Genomic DNA, 15,780 nt, shown 5'->3' with positions numbered 1-15,780 from the left:
AATACACACACACACACACACTAAACACCACCAGAATGTGGAAAACATCTATATTGTTCTTAACATAGCCCTATGTCAAAGGCGATATTTACAGATCTGAATAGGATGCTTCTTATTAGTATTCTGTCCTAACACAGTGACAGTAATATGTATAAAGAGTGTTTGGCATTTAAAACAATTCTTTCAATGCTATGATATCTATGAAATTAAGTTGGTTTGGATTTCTAAGTAAAGCATCTCCTGAAACACTGACATAACAGAAAAAAGATTTAGGGAAAAAGATATAAACTCTTAAGAATGAGGACGGGAAAGAAAACAAGAGCAGTAAAATTCTGAAAGCAAAAAAGGATAGAAAGTCTATTTAAAATCCCATCTCCAACTTCACAAAGCTGTTTATTTTCTGGAATAAATAAAAGATATATCTGGAGGTGGGAGACACCAGCATAGTGAGAACAAGAAGATGAAATGAATGCTTCCATATTAGATAATGAGATACCATTGGGCCCCAGACCCCACATTCTTGACCTACGGTTCCCAGAATGCTGGTAGTCAGGCCTCTGTCCTCCATGCAGGAGAATCTGGCCAATCAAGAAAAAGATCTAAACGATACTGATATTTGGAACTTCACAAAATAAAGTTTGGCCAAATCACCACCCAATGACTAACGAACCTTGCCCATATTTTGGAGTTTCCATTCAGCTTTTTAAATCTCTCTAAAACATGAATAATCAAGGCAGCAGAGGAAATTTATTTAAAACTTTTTTTCCCCAAGAAAATGTCCCAGCACTAAAGAACGTGAGTCTCTAGACTGAAAGGGCCCACCAAGTAGCCAGCATTACTGGTTAGATTTCTGACTGAAAATGGACATGGCACATAATCATCCAGTTCAAGATTCCCTTGGACTCTTCCTCTTTCCTGGTTTACTCTCTTATTTTAAAGAATCAGTTCTCTAGTAACTTCCTGAAAAAAAGCAGAGTGTAAGGGTAATTTTTTGTTTTAAGAATTTACATGTTTGAAAATATTTTTTACTATACCCTCACACTGAATGACTATTACTTGTCTGAAAACTGCAAAAAACTGAAGGTTCTTCTAGTTCTTTACTAATGCAGGGTGAGGCAGAGAGAATGATCAGGATGATGGTAAAGGGAAATCCCAGGATGATGACTACATACCAGGATTAGCATTTAATTACTCCAGAATGGTGCAGGAAGACCTAGGAGAGGCTTCTTAGGAAGGTAAAAATTAATATCACATCTAATCTATATAAATATCTTAAATAGATTTAGGAAACTGGCAAAGAATTGGGAGTTCAGTGATAACTAAATAGAAAACAAAAAAGACAACTTCAGGGAAGAGTGTAGGAAACGTAACCTTGCATACTACATAACTCTTGATGAGGCTAGAAACAGCATTTACACAGTCATGACAGTGGAAATGATGAAAAATGATTTAACAAAAACTACAATATAACCTTATTGGGAGTGAGGGTGTAGGGATGGGAAGAGTACATGTCTTGAGAGCTGAATTCTTATTTTCCATATGGGGCTATCCAAAGATAACACCTAACACTAAAAAGTCAAGAAGCAGCACTATAAACATAGTGTTTTATATCAAAATAATCAGCTAAAAAGGCAAAAGTCGTTGTTTTGGGAGAAGTGAAAATAAGAGGTGGAAAAAAAAGGACAATAAGATAGCTTGTGTTCCTAACAAACCCTGGAAAACTATGTGTATGTGTAATTAAAGTAAAAATGTAAAAGCAAATAAAAAAAATTTAAGCTATTGTTTAAAAAACAATCATGGATGTTACAACTGATTTGATCCAAGCCAAACCATCAATGCATAATTATTTTCTTCCCTATAGCGATGAACTAAGGAGTTCTGGTCGTGTAGTGGTTAAGGCATTTGGCTGCTAACCAAAAGGTCAGTGCTTCAAACCCTACAGCCACTCTGAGGAAGAAAGATGAGATGGTCTGCTTCTGTTAAAGATTTACATCCTTGGAAACCCAATGGGGGTCACAATAAGTTGGAAATGATTCAATGGCAGTGAGTTTGGTTTGGTTTGAGAGATGAATTATTACTTTAACCTAAATTCCTAATGGTACTGAATAACTCCTGAGATGATTAAGATGTTTTCCATAGTTTACTAGTCACAAAATACCCATGGCTAAGATACATCATACATGGCAAAATCCCTGACAGAGCTACTCCAGAAACCAAGACAAATATATTCATACAAGACTTTACAGCAATACTGTCAGCTAGTCTTCTGATCTGATATTCATAAATTTAAAAATTGGCAGAAAAGGCAAAAACATGACACTTGTAGGAAAAATGGCTCTAACCAAAAATCAAGCCATTACAAATCAAATGGATCACACTGATGCCCACACCGCTCAGATTCTTATGCTGACAGGGGGCTCAATATATGCTTGTTGAAAGAATAAATAAATTATTATTAGAATTAATACCACCAAATTTGTAAGTTGAATAATATCCACCAGAAGATAATGCTTACTGAGATCATGCGGCAGGTCTTTTCCCATTATAGGCTCAACATCATCTGTACTATAAACATCTTATCTTGCTTTTTATTATGCTATCAGTGGTAGCAATATTTGGGAAGACATTTCACTGCCTGTCTCCATTAAATTTCAGTTGGAGCCAAAGCAAAACCTAACTGCAAGATGCTGACTTTCAAATCAGGAGATATCAGAGCTATTAAAGCTCTTGAGGTTTTAAAGAGCAGACTTCAAAGGCCAAGACTAATGACCTACTAATGAATATAACAATTCTTCTATGTCTTCTTTACAATTATCATGAAGGATTCTTTCCTTAATTTGTGAATGATTTTTAAGGTCTTCATTTTACATTAGATAAAACTATTAAACAACAAAATCATGTAAGTTTTTTGTAAGAACAGCCTTGGATTTTTAAAAGACCGTATACAAATACTTCTGGAATGAAAATGAGCTCTGATAGTTGGACCTGATTTGGGTCAGCAAGCCACCAAAAAGCAAATTTATGATAAATTTTACAAACACCATTTTGTAGAAGAATTTAATTGCAGAATTTTGTTATCAGGGAGATAGCTGAAAAGATGGTACCTCCAGCTTCAAACTGCTGGAGAGAAACTACTATCTGATGAAAGAAGGTAAGAATTACTAAGGTTCTTCCTCATTACACTTACACTAGAAACAACAGATAGCCATAGCAGGCCGACCCACACATAGGTTCTGAAATAAATACTATCTTGATTGTTCTTTAGAGAATTTGTACCAGCATAAATGTCAGTGAAACATAGATTTGATTAGTGATAATATACAGAAACTCCTTGCTTTGCACAGTTCCAATAGGAGTAAAAGTTGCCACCCTGAGTAAGTTAAGTAACATCAGTCCCCAAACAACACAGTTTAAATTTTAGTTACCATGGTATATTAACTGTGAGTATTTGCATAAAGTAGAAACTTTGCTGGTAGCTCTTCAGTCCACAAATCCCTTTGTAGATGTAGATGTGCATCATGATCAGTGGCCAATCACATTGCTTCTTTCAAAGTCTGCTGGTGACTGTTCACTATGCATTTGTTACTCTGTTCATACCCAGATAGGAAACCATGTAGTGGTTGTGTTACCTTCTTGATTCACAATGATGAACCCATGTGACATTTTACAAAAAAGGTAACTAAAAGACAACTGGCCAACAAAGATGAAAGTATAACATAGAAAAGAAAATTAGAATAGACTATAAAGAAACAGCTGTCTGTGAGATGAAGGACTTGAGATGTGCAGCCAGAGGAACTTACAGATGTAAATGAGGAAATTGGCTGTGATAAGGAGGAGGAAAATGCCCCAGAAAAGTTGTAAGTTGAATAAGGGCAAAAGATAAAATGTTGGATGCTCATCCAAACTTAGGAGTATGACAATTCGTTGAGGCAAAGACAAGACACTTGGTCGGTATCATAAGTTATACAATGAGAAGAAGACAAGCACTACCCAAACTACTTTTTGTTTCTTATAAAGAAATGAAACACTGTATTTATTTCTAACTTATGAGTTACAGTGTACTAAAGAGATATTAGGAGCTCTGGTGGTATAGAGGTTAAAGATGACAATATCAGCTAAAAGAAGCATTGTGACCACTGACTCATAGTAACTCTCGACTCATGCTGACCCCATCTACAAAAGAATGAAATGTTGTCTGATCCTGAGCCACTCCCATGATCAGCTATGGACTGGATCTTTGTGATCCACAGGGTTTACTGGCTAATTTCTGGAACTAGATTTTGCCAGACCTTTCTTTCTAGTCTGTCAGAGTCTGAAAACTCTGCTGAAACTTGGATCAGGTTTCAGCATTATAGCCACACATGAACCTCCACCGACAGATGGGTAGTGGCTACCAACAAGGTGCACTGGCTAAAAATTGAAGCCAGGTTCCCCGCATGGAAGGTGAGAATTCTACAACTGTGCCACTACAGTCCCTCAATCAAAAAGATACATGGTGTTATCAAGAACGTGTAGAAATATTTTGTTTTATAAAATCTTACCTTAACTTTCTTTTTCCACACAGATTTCTGCTTCTCCTCCTCTTCCTCAATCAACTTAAGTGCCAATTCTTTGTTAACTTTTGGCAATTTCTAGTAGAAAAACAAGGACAAAAAAAAAACAAAAAACAAAACTATCCTAAGGTATCTATGTCATAGTTTTAAAGGTTAATAGTTCTGTAAGAAGTATAACTGTACAAATGGAAGACATTAAACTATTATTTTAAAATTTCATTATCCCCAGAGTAGGAAATAATTTAGGCATATCAGTGTTTTCAGGTGGGCCAAATGGTACAGAAATAGCAACATGAGCTTGGTGCTGAAAGGACTTGCCTTCATCCACATCTTTTTCCAGCATACTAGAAGCAAACTTGGAGAAGCTGTATTTGGCAGCTTATAGATGAACAATAAAGGGCCCATGATCCACTACTGATCAAGAGGCCAGTGGGCTAGGTACTATAGCCATGGCTGGAATTGCAGGAAACTGCTAAAATGGTACTTGAGGATCAGTTGTACTGTTTCCTGTTTCCCAGATGGCAAATTTCCAAAGGGAATTCTAGATGTGCATCTGAGAATTTTAACATAATAAACAGCTAGGGAAAAAATACTCTTAGCTCAGTCTGCCCTTGACAAAATACATAAACTCATCACTCTTTAAAAATGTTAACAAAGTAAGCAGAAAAAAGAAAAAGTATTGAGATAATTTTAGAAAACAGCCACTAGATTTTTTACTGAAATAGTGTGTGTGTGTGTATATGTGTATATGTGTGTGTGTGTATACATACACTTATACACAAACACACACACAATTTTCTTAACCAACATTAAACTAAAAATATCTGCATCATTTGGTGATTAAATATAATCAACAAGGGGTAGCAGAGAGAAACTGGAAGGCAGGAAGAGGGAGTCAGGACTTGCTCTTTGATGTCTGATTCCCATTTGTGTTGGCTTTGTGTAACAGTTCTTTGCCCCTGGCTACTACAGATAGTCCCAGCAACAGCAGATGATTCTAGTGTAGCTGTGCAACATTCCAAAGAACAACATTCCATTAAGCCTCAAGGGCCCCAGTACCAGCTCCTCAGGGCCTGCCTCTGTTCATTCTCCAGACTTGGAGTGAAATGTGCTTCTTGCAGTTATTACTTTGCTTACTGATACCTTCATGTTTTTGCCTTTATAGTTTACTACCTGTTAAAAATTCTTTACATTAAATTTTCTCTATTAAAATAGCTTATAGGGTTTCTATTTCCTGACTAGAGCCTGACATCTAATGACTTTTTCCCACAATCCAAATAGAAAGCATAAGATACTACTAAATTTCAGCCAGAAATGTATATTACAAAGCCTCAATTCTCCCAAAACTAAAAACCCTTTTAAAAACACAATCAGATTTTCTTAGAGCTGACAATACCTATCTGGCATTTTTCCACACAACACTGTAGAGTTCGTAATGATAAAACTAAAGAGTATTTACCCTTATGAGAAATAAAATATATCATAAGTATTCATAAATTAAGGATGGAAAACTAAGAAGAGGATGGCTGATTTCTTTGGTATAATACACAAAATAAAAATTAAGTACATTTTCTCTGGTAAATTCAATGATGACCCCAATATTTACCTTTAGTTGAACTCTCTGTGCACGTGTTTCTTCTATCTTCTGTCGAATTTTGTCTTTCCTATATTCTTCATATGCAAAGGGATTTACCATCAGTTTCACCTTTTCAAAGGGAAAATAAAGAAAGAATCCTATTTAGCACCACGTTTCTTATCCACCATGACAACTACACCAAAGAATACACAGACTTCTTAAAAATCCTAAGTATACATTATGAAAACATAAGTAACAAACAAAGAAATAGCTATAGATCGCTCAATAATCACCTACAATAACTGCAGTTTTGTATTTACCTTGTGATACAGTCTTATATCCATGAAAAATCCATGCATATATGCCCGGAGAAAAGGTGATCCAATGAGATGTGTGAGCCCTAGGAAAAGTTAATCAAAAGAGGGAGGCTATTATAAAAATTTTTATTATAATAGTTTTTCTCAAACAACAATTTGGTTATAAGAAGATTTCACTTCTGAGTAAAAATGAAAAGATCCAATTACTAATCTTCTTCAATTAACTATGGAGAAAATGACAAATCCACTTCAACAATATGTTCCTTACTTTAAATGTAATACTAAGCACAAAAATTGTTTTTAAAAGTCTTTATGAACTATGAAAGACTGGTAAAGAAAGGCTCCTTATACTATTGGTTCTCAGATTTCTAGAGTACACAAAATCAGTTCAATTACAAAAATAATTTTTAGGCTCAAAAATAGGTTGCTAATTTCTCTACTGTCAAGTAAGGACAGTGGTGGTTACACAAGGATGCTTTCCTATATTGTGTTGTTGTTGTTGTTGTTGTTATGTGCCGTCGAGTCGGCCCCGACTCATAGCGACCCCTCCTTGGGTTTCCAAGGCAGTATCACTACGGAAGTAGGATTGCCCAACCTTCCTTCCGAGGAGTGACTGTATTGTAGCAATCACTTTATTAATTTTAAGTATTCACACAGTACAATGTTATGAGAATATTTATCTTAAACATTAGACAATAAAATGGTTGCAAATAATATGATGAAATCAAAGTTATCTAATTAATTACATATGTAAAAAAGTGTTGAATTGGTAAATATTTTGTTTCATACATTTTTACCATAATAAAAATAAGAAGAGAATAATATATGATATGCCCACATGAGGAAGAACATTAGATGGTATGATATGAAATGACTATCTTTGAAAGGACATTACCTTGATTTCCAAATTTTAGAAATAGACATCTACAAACATGAAAATTAGGTACAAGACAAAATAACACAGTAGTACAAAATAATACCCATTACATAACAAAATGAAAAGACAAAATTAAATTTAGGATAATCTTATAAAATAAAGTTTTGGTGTGAAAAATACTTTCCTAGAATTTAATAGATTAATAGAACTACAGGGTCAGGACTTCCACAGAGAAGTCTTAAGAAACAGATCTGAACCTTAATAAAACGCAACACTGGACAGCCTCTAAATTTATGTACTGGCATATGTGTTTATTATCTAATCTTTCCTCAGAATAGTCAGTTTGTGTAGTTACCAAATTATAAAATAAACACATACATATATATGATAATAACAATAATTTTTATATCTTCTATTGTCTATAAAAATTATATTTTATGTCATAAAACTATTCTCATTCCAAGTCATAAATTAAAGTCAAGCAGAAAGCTTTTCATATTAAATTTAATTTTAAACAGAATCCGACGGCAGCAGCAGCATTTCTCATGTTTAGCTCTACAGGACACTAGTCCCAAGAGATGTTCTAAGGAAAAAAATAATTCTATGGTCAAGTAATTTTAGGAAATGTTTCATACTATCCCTCCCCCAAAGATTAACAATATACAGTTATATCTAATAATATATTAGAGGCTCTAAGAAGACCAAAAATAGAGAACCTGATTTAACTTTGCTTAATCCAGCATTCAGACTCTAATACTTGCTCTGAATGGAAAACAGCTAAAGTGAATGGAAGAAACAATGAAATAAAAGACTTGAACAGAAAACGTGAAAGGGCGCTCAAGAAGACAAAATAAAGAACTATAATGAAATGTGCAAAGATATGGAGTTAGAAAACCAAAATGGAAGAATACATTCAGGATTTCTCAAGCTATAAGAATTGAAGGAAAAATACAGCCTCAAACTGCATTATTAAGGGATTCTACGGGCAAAGTACTGAACAATCAGGAAGTATCAAAAGAAGATGGAAGAATATAAAGTCACCGTTTCAAAAAGAATTGGTTGACGTTCAACCACTTCAGAAGGCAGGATAAAAAACAGAACAAATGGTATCGAAGGAAGATGTTCAAGCTGCATTGAAGGAATTTGTGAAAAACAAGGCTCCCCAGGAATTGACAAAATATCCACTGAGATGTTTCAACAAATGGATGCAGTGCTGGGGGGACTTACTCGTTTATGCCATTTGGAAGATAGCGGCCTGGGCAACCAATTGGAAGATATCACTATTTGTGCCCATTCTAAAAAAGAGTGATCTAACAGAATGTGGCAATTATTGAACAATACCATTAATACAATTTTGCTCACAATAATTAAAAAATGGTTGGAAGCAGTATATTGATAGGCAACTTCCAGAAATGCAAGCTGGATTCAGAAGAGGACATGGAACAAGGGATATCATTGCTGATATCAAATAGATCTTGGCTGAAAGCAAAGAATACCAGAGAGATGTTTACATGTGTTTTATTGACTACACAAAGACATTCAACTGCATGAATCATAATGAATTATGAATAACATTGGGAAGAATGGGAATTCCAGAAAACTTAATTATGCTCATGAGAAGCCTATACATAGATCAAGAGGCTGTCATTTGAACACAACACGAGGATGCTACATGGTTTAAAATGAGAAAAGCTGGGTGCTGCGGTTGTATCCCTTCACTACACTTATTCAATCTGTATGCTGAGCAAATACTCAAGAAGCTGAACTCTATGGAGAAGAACATGGCATCAAGATTACATGAAGATTCAATGACAATCCACGATATGCAGATGACACAACCTTGCTTGCTGAAAGTAAAGATGATTCAAAGTACTTACTAATGAAGATCAAAGACTACAGCCCTCAGTATAGGTTATACCTCAACACAAAGAAAACAAAAACCCTCACAATATCACAATATACAAAAAAAGATTGAAGCTGTTAAGGATTTCATTTTACTTGGATCTACAATCGATACCCACAGAAGCAACAGTCAAGAAATCAGATGCTGATTTCCAGTGAGATGGCGGAATAGGCAGACAAGCTACACAGACCCTTTTCAACAAAGAAAAGAGAAACCAATTGTCTGGGATACAGAAAATAATCCTGGCGCTCTGAACTTTGAAAGGAAGTATATAAAAGTGGATGAGGCACCAACTAGTGGAATTAAAACAGGACCTAAGCATAGGCTCTGTTTGCCAAGGGCGGCAGGGACAAATGGGAGGCTGATGATGGGAAAGGAAACAAGTGGTAAGTATATAAGTACTGCCAATTAACGAATAGAGAAGCACAGCACAGTACTTTGCTTATGTAGATAACATCCAAAGAAAACAAAAATCATGAGCAAGTCACTCCAACATACAATCACCAATTAAATACAAACATAAAAAGTCACGATGCCTCAGAGACAACAGAGCATCACAGTCCACACAAAGAAGCAAGAAAAACCAGGAGAAACAAGGGACCAGGATACAGATCCAAAACACATCCTTGAGGAAGATGCACCATTGGAACTCCCTGATAAGGAATTGAAAAGATCTCTACATAGGTACCGTCAATGAATTGAGAAACACATCAAGGAAAACACTGTCAAGATGGAGGAAAATACACAGAAAACCCAAGAATAATGTTGACAGACAATATAAGAACAAAATGACAAAATAAATGAAAACGTAGAAATGATACAAAATGCAAAGACAGATATCCAGAAGATTAATATTAAATTTTCAGAAACAGGTAATACATTGAATGGGAAAAGGAGTAGAATTCAATCAATGGAAGACAGAATTAATGAGACTGAAGGCAAATACCTTAATACTTCCTTGTAAAGGGATCAATCAGAAAAAAGTTCAAAACAAAATGAAGAAAGCCTAAAGTTCATGTGGGATACCATCAAAAGGAATTCCCAAAAAACTGGAATTCCAGAACAAGAAGAGAAAAAGAAAACCACTGAGAAAATTGTCAGAGATTTTATTAAAAGGTAATTTTCCTGGTATGATGAAAGATGAGACTATATCCATTCAGGAAGTCCAAAGAACCCCAAATAGGATAGACCCCAAGAGAAAATCACTAAGATATATCATCATCAAACTCATCAAAACCAAAGACAAAGAATCCTGAAAACAGCAGGGGAAAAATGAAAAGTTACCTACAAGGGGCAACCAATAAGACTAAGCTCGGATTTCTCGATAGAAACCATGCAGGTGAGAAGACAATGGGATGGTATATATAAAACACTGAAAGAGAAAAATTTCCAACCAAGCATTATGTACCCAGCCAAACTGTCCCTCAAATATGATGGTGAAATTAGGAGATTTCCAGATAAGCAGAAACTAAGGGAATTTGTTAAAACCAGATAAACCTAATAAGAGATGCTAAAGGGAGTCCTTTGGACAGAGAAACAACAATAGTCAACAACAAATGACCATTAACACACACGATAATATAATCCAGAAACCAACCCAGCTATGGAAGCATCCAAAGTAAGGAAGCCTATAAGACAGTAAACAAGGAACCAGAGACATCAATTAATGAGGGCAACTACAAACCAAAAAGAGGGGAGAAAAATGTGCAGTTACATAACTTCTAAATGGTAGGGAAGTCAACACAACTACAAGATAGAACAGACTGTTCTTAACTCGGGAAGAAAATTATAAATCACAAGGTAACCTCAAGGAAAAATGATAAACCTTCACATTAAAATCAAAAAGAGGACAAGCACAAATATTTAGCAAATATTAAAACAAAAGCAATGAAGGAAGTGATAATGCGATTCATAAACAAAACGAGCTCAGCACAGAAAATTATATGGAACAAAGAAGTCAACACCACGAAAAAGCACATAACAAAATGACAGCAACAAATTCATAGTTGTGAATAATTACATATCTGATAAGGGACTTATCTCTATGGTTTGTGGAAAGCTCCAACATCTCAACAACAAAAGATGAACAATCCAATTGAAAAATTGGCTGCGATTGTTATTATGTGCAGTCGAGTAATCTCTGACTCGTAGCAACCCCTCCTTGGGTCTCCAAGGCAGTATCTCTATGGAAGTAGATTGTCCAATTCTCCTTCTGAGAAGCGGCTGGTTTGAGTCTGAACCGCCAACCATCTAGTTAGCAGTCAAGTGCCTTAGGCACTACGCCACCAGAGCATGAAAAATGGGTGGAGGACATGAATAGACACTTCACCAAAGTAGATATTCAAGTATCCAGCAAATATATGAAATGCTCATGATCATTGGCCATCAGAGAGATGCAAATCAGGGCAATGGTGAGATGCCACCTCACGCCAGCGCTAATGGCAAAGTTCAACAAGACAGAAAATAATGGATGCTGGTGAGGATGTGGGGAGATTGGGTATCTAATACACTGCTGGTGGGACTGTAAGGTGATACAACCACTGTGGAAAGCAGATGGCAATTCCTTAAAAAACTAGAATTAGAGATATCATTTGATCCAGCAATCCCATTGCTAGGCATATATCCTAAAGAGGTGAGAGTCAGGACAAGAATGGATGTATGCATACCCATGTTCATCATAGCACTATTTACAAGAGCTAAAAGATGGAAACAACCTACATGCCCATGAACAGAAGAACAAACAACCAAACTATGGTACATACACACAATGGAATACTATACAACATTGAAGAATGATGTAGAATCTGCAAAACACCGCATAACATGGATGAACTTAGAGGACATTACGCTGAGTGAAATAAGTCAATCACAGAAGGACAAATATAGTACTAGTTCATTATTGTAAAAAATCAAGGAATGGTTTATGTATGGATGGAGGCTTTATTTGTTGGTTACCAGGGTGGGAGGTGAGTAGAGGGAACACTGAGAAAAAAAAAAAAAATGCATTGACCCATGTCACTTTAGTTTGGTGTATTTCACTGTACATAAATTGTATTTCAATAAAATGCATTTTAAAAGAAAAAAGAAATCAGATGTCAAGTTCTGGTAAGACAGTGGAATAGGCAGACAAACTACATACAACCTCTTAAAAAAAGAAATGGAGAAGCAATTAACAGAGATACATCCTGGAGCTCTGAGCATTGAAAGGAATGACACAGAAGTGGACTAAAATCCAACTAGTAGAAGAAACTGCATTAAAACAGTGAAAAAGGAGACATATGGCGCTATGATCTGCCAGCGATCCTGATGGCACGGACAGCTTGGATATTGACTAAGTGGTGTTAGGACCTAAGAACTGACTTAAAAATTGGCCCTGCTGGACTTCCAGTAAAATGGAGGAATAGGCAGAGAAGCAACACAGACCCTCTTCAACAAAGAAAAGAAAAACCAATTGACAGAGATACAGAAGATAATCCTAGAGCCCTGAGCTTTGAAAGGAACTATAAAGTGGATTAGGCACCTAGTAGTGGAAAAACCTGAATGAAAACAACGAGTACAGAGACAATCGGAGCTGCGGACTGTCAGCTACTCCAACGGGACCAACAACCTGAACAGTTCCAAGTAGTGTTGGGACCTCAGAATTGACCTAAAAAAGATCAGCCCTGATCACCAAGGGCTGGAGGGATGACTGCACTAGTGGCCTAAGACTAGGAAGGGAAAGAGCAAGATGGGAGACAAATGAGCTGTTGACCTTCCACTATCCGGAGGGTGCAGCCATTTTGATTGTTTACATGCAGCAACCATTTTGGATATTTAAAGTGACCGAGAGTTCAGCCATTTTGAATGTCTGTAAGCAGCAACCATTTTGAATGTCTGTAAGTGGCAGCCATTTTGAATGTTTATAAGTGGTGGCCATTTTGGATATTGAAAGTTACTGAGGGTGCAGCCATTTTGAATCTTCACAAGTGGTAACTATTTTGGATTTTAAAGTGATAGCATTCTCATTCAGATTCCAAGGACCTAGGGAAAAGGCTCTGTTTGCCAAGGGCAGCAGGGACATACAAGAGGCTAGCAACAGGAAAGGAGACAATGGAGAGTGTGTAAGTGCTCCCCACTAGCAAATAGAGGAGCGCAGTTCAGTACCCTGCTTGTGTAGATAACATAAAAACAAAACAAAGAACATGAAAATAATGGAGAAGTCACTCCAACATACAATCACCAATTAAATACAAACACAAAAACATCACAATAGCTTGGAGACCACAGAGCATCACAGTCCACACAAAGAAGCAAGATAAAGCAGGAGAAACAAGGGACCAAGCAGGATACAGACCCAAAACACATCCCTGAGGAAGACGCAGCATTGGAACTCCCTGATAAGATATTCAAAATAATTATATTTAGGTATCTTCAAAGGATTGAGAGACATATCAAGGAAAACACAGACAAAACCCTAGAAGAATTTCAAAAGACAATACAAGAACAAAATGACAAAATAAACGAAAAATTAGAAATGATACAAAATCTAGACACAGAAATCTGGAAGATTAATACTAAATTTTCAGAAAAACAATAACAGGTTCAATGGACAAAAGCAGAATTGAATCAATGGAAGACAGGATTAGGGAGAATGAAGACAAATACCTGAACACTTCTTTGGAAAGGGATCAATCAGAAAAAAAGATCAAAACAAAATGAAGAAAGCCTAAGGTTCATGTGGGATACCATCAAAAGGAATAACCTATAGGTAATTGGAATTCCAGAACAGGAAGACACAAATAAAACCACAGAAAATATTTTCAAAAATTTGTTGGAAGAGAATTTTCCTGGTAGGATGAAAGATGAAAATACATCCACTCAGGAAGTCCAATGAACCTGACACAAGATAGACCCCAAAAGAAAATGACCCAGACATATCATCATGAAACTTACCAAAACCAAAGACAAAGAAAGAATCCTGAAAGCAGCATGGGAAAAACAAAAAGTTACCTACAAGGGGCAACCAATAAGACTAAGCTTGGATTTCTTGAGAGAAACCATGTAGGTGAGAAGACAATGGGATGGTATATATAAAACAGTGAAAGAGGAAAATTTCCAACCAAGAATTACGTACCCACCAAAACCATCCCTTAAATATGATGGTGAAATTAGGACATTTCCAGATAAGCAGAAATTAAGGGAATTTGTTAAAACCAGACCACCTTATAAGAGATGCTAAACAAGTCCATTGGACAGAGAAGCAACAACAGCCAACAACAGACCATTAACACACATGATGATATAACCCAGAAACCAACCCAGATACGTAAATATCCAAAGTAAATAAGCCTATGAGGTTGTAACAGGGAGTCTGAGACATCAATTGACAAATGAGGACAATTACAAACCCAAAAGAGGGAAAACCCTGTGTCATTACAGAGCTTCTAGATGGTAGGGAAGGCAAGACAACTACAAGATACAACAGACTGTTCTAAACTTGGGAAGAAAACTATAAATTACAGGGTAACCTCAAAGAAAAATGATAAACCAGAGTTCCAGTAAGATGGTGGACTAGACAGAAAGACTGCACAAACCCTCTTCAACAAAGAAAAGGGAAACCAATTAACACAGACACAGAAGGTAATCCTGGACCTCTGAGCCTTGAAGGGAAGGATACAGAAGTGGACTAAACCCCAACTAGCAGAAGAATTTGCATGAAAATACCAGAACAGGAGACATATGGAGCTGCGTTCTGGTAGTGATCCTAAAGCAAGCCTAACGGCATGGCAAAGATAGCTTAGAGAGTGCTGAGTGCTGGTAGGACCTAAGAATCAACCTAAACATCAGCCCTGCTAGCCAGGGACTGCACGGAGGACTGCTGTGGTGGCTGGGGAATAAATGGAGAAGGCGAAGAGAAAGGCGGGCTGAGCTGTGGACTTTTGCCTGTCTGGAGGGGGCCGCCATTTTGAATATTTACAAGTGGTTTGACCATTTTGGATATTTAAAGAGACAGCGCTCTCTCAGATTCCAGGGGCTTAAGAACAGGTTCTGCTTGCCAGCAACGCCAAGGACACTCTGGATCTGCACAACTGAAAAACTGAGACATTCCTCTTATTCCTCGTATACCCACACCCGCTTGGTAAACGCAGGTGTGGCCATCCCCCACTACCATCCACCTTCTGGGCCTGCAGGAGCTCCATCCCAGTATAGACGGAGCCTGGGTGCCCTGTTCTGTCCTCCACCGATTTTTTTTCTCTTCTTCGGTTTCTTTTTTCTGGTATTTAGTTTGCTTGTATTTGTTTGTTTTCAAACTACAATTATTAATATTACTTTTGTCCTTTTGATGATTATTCTTTATTCTTCCCAACCCAAGTCCTTGTTTTCAGCTTTTTCTTTTCCCTGTTCATGATTGACAAATTTTTTTTTCCCCTTTTCTCTCGTGGTTAACATCATTCCTTGTTTTTCTTTTTGCATTTTTCCCATTTTTTTCTTCATTATTCTCCTTCTCTACCTTTTTTCTCTTAGTGCTGTATCCCCAGATATTGCATGTTTTCTTGATTTCTTTCTTCTTCTTT

General features: G+C 36.5%; 1 protein-coding gene across 1 annotated transcript in view; it reads right to left on the bottom strand.

Moving 5' to 3' along the window:
• Positions 1-15,780, bottom strand: part of NOL10 (nucleolar protein 10) — a 299,928-nt gene that overhangs the window by 40,990 nt on the left and 243,158 nt on the right. The window contains exons 15-17 of the mRNA XM_007935129.1: positions 6,450-6,529; positions 6,160-6,258; positions 4,542-4,631 (exon numbers count right to left, since the gene is read on the bottom strand). Coding sequence (XP_007933320.1) covers positions 4,542-4,631; positions 6,160-6,258; positions 6,450-6,529 — 269 coding nt within the window. The remainder of the gene's footprint in view (positions 1-4,541; positions 4,632-6,159; positions 6,259-6,449; positions 6,530-15,780) is intronic.

This window comes from Orycteropus afer, unplaced genomic scaffold (assembly GCF_000298275.1).
Source record: "Orycteropus afer afer isolate SDZICR_OR568_19922 unplaced genomic scaffold, OryAfe1.0 scaffold00025, whole genome shotgun sequence".
NCBI classification, from domain to species: Eukaryota; Metazoa; Chordata; class Mammalia; order Tubulidentata; family Orycteropodidae; genus Orycteropus; species Orycteropus afer.
This window is presented reverse-complemented; position numbering and strand designations above follow the sequence as displayed.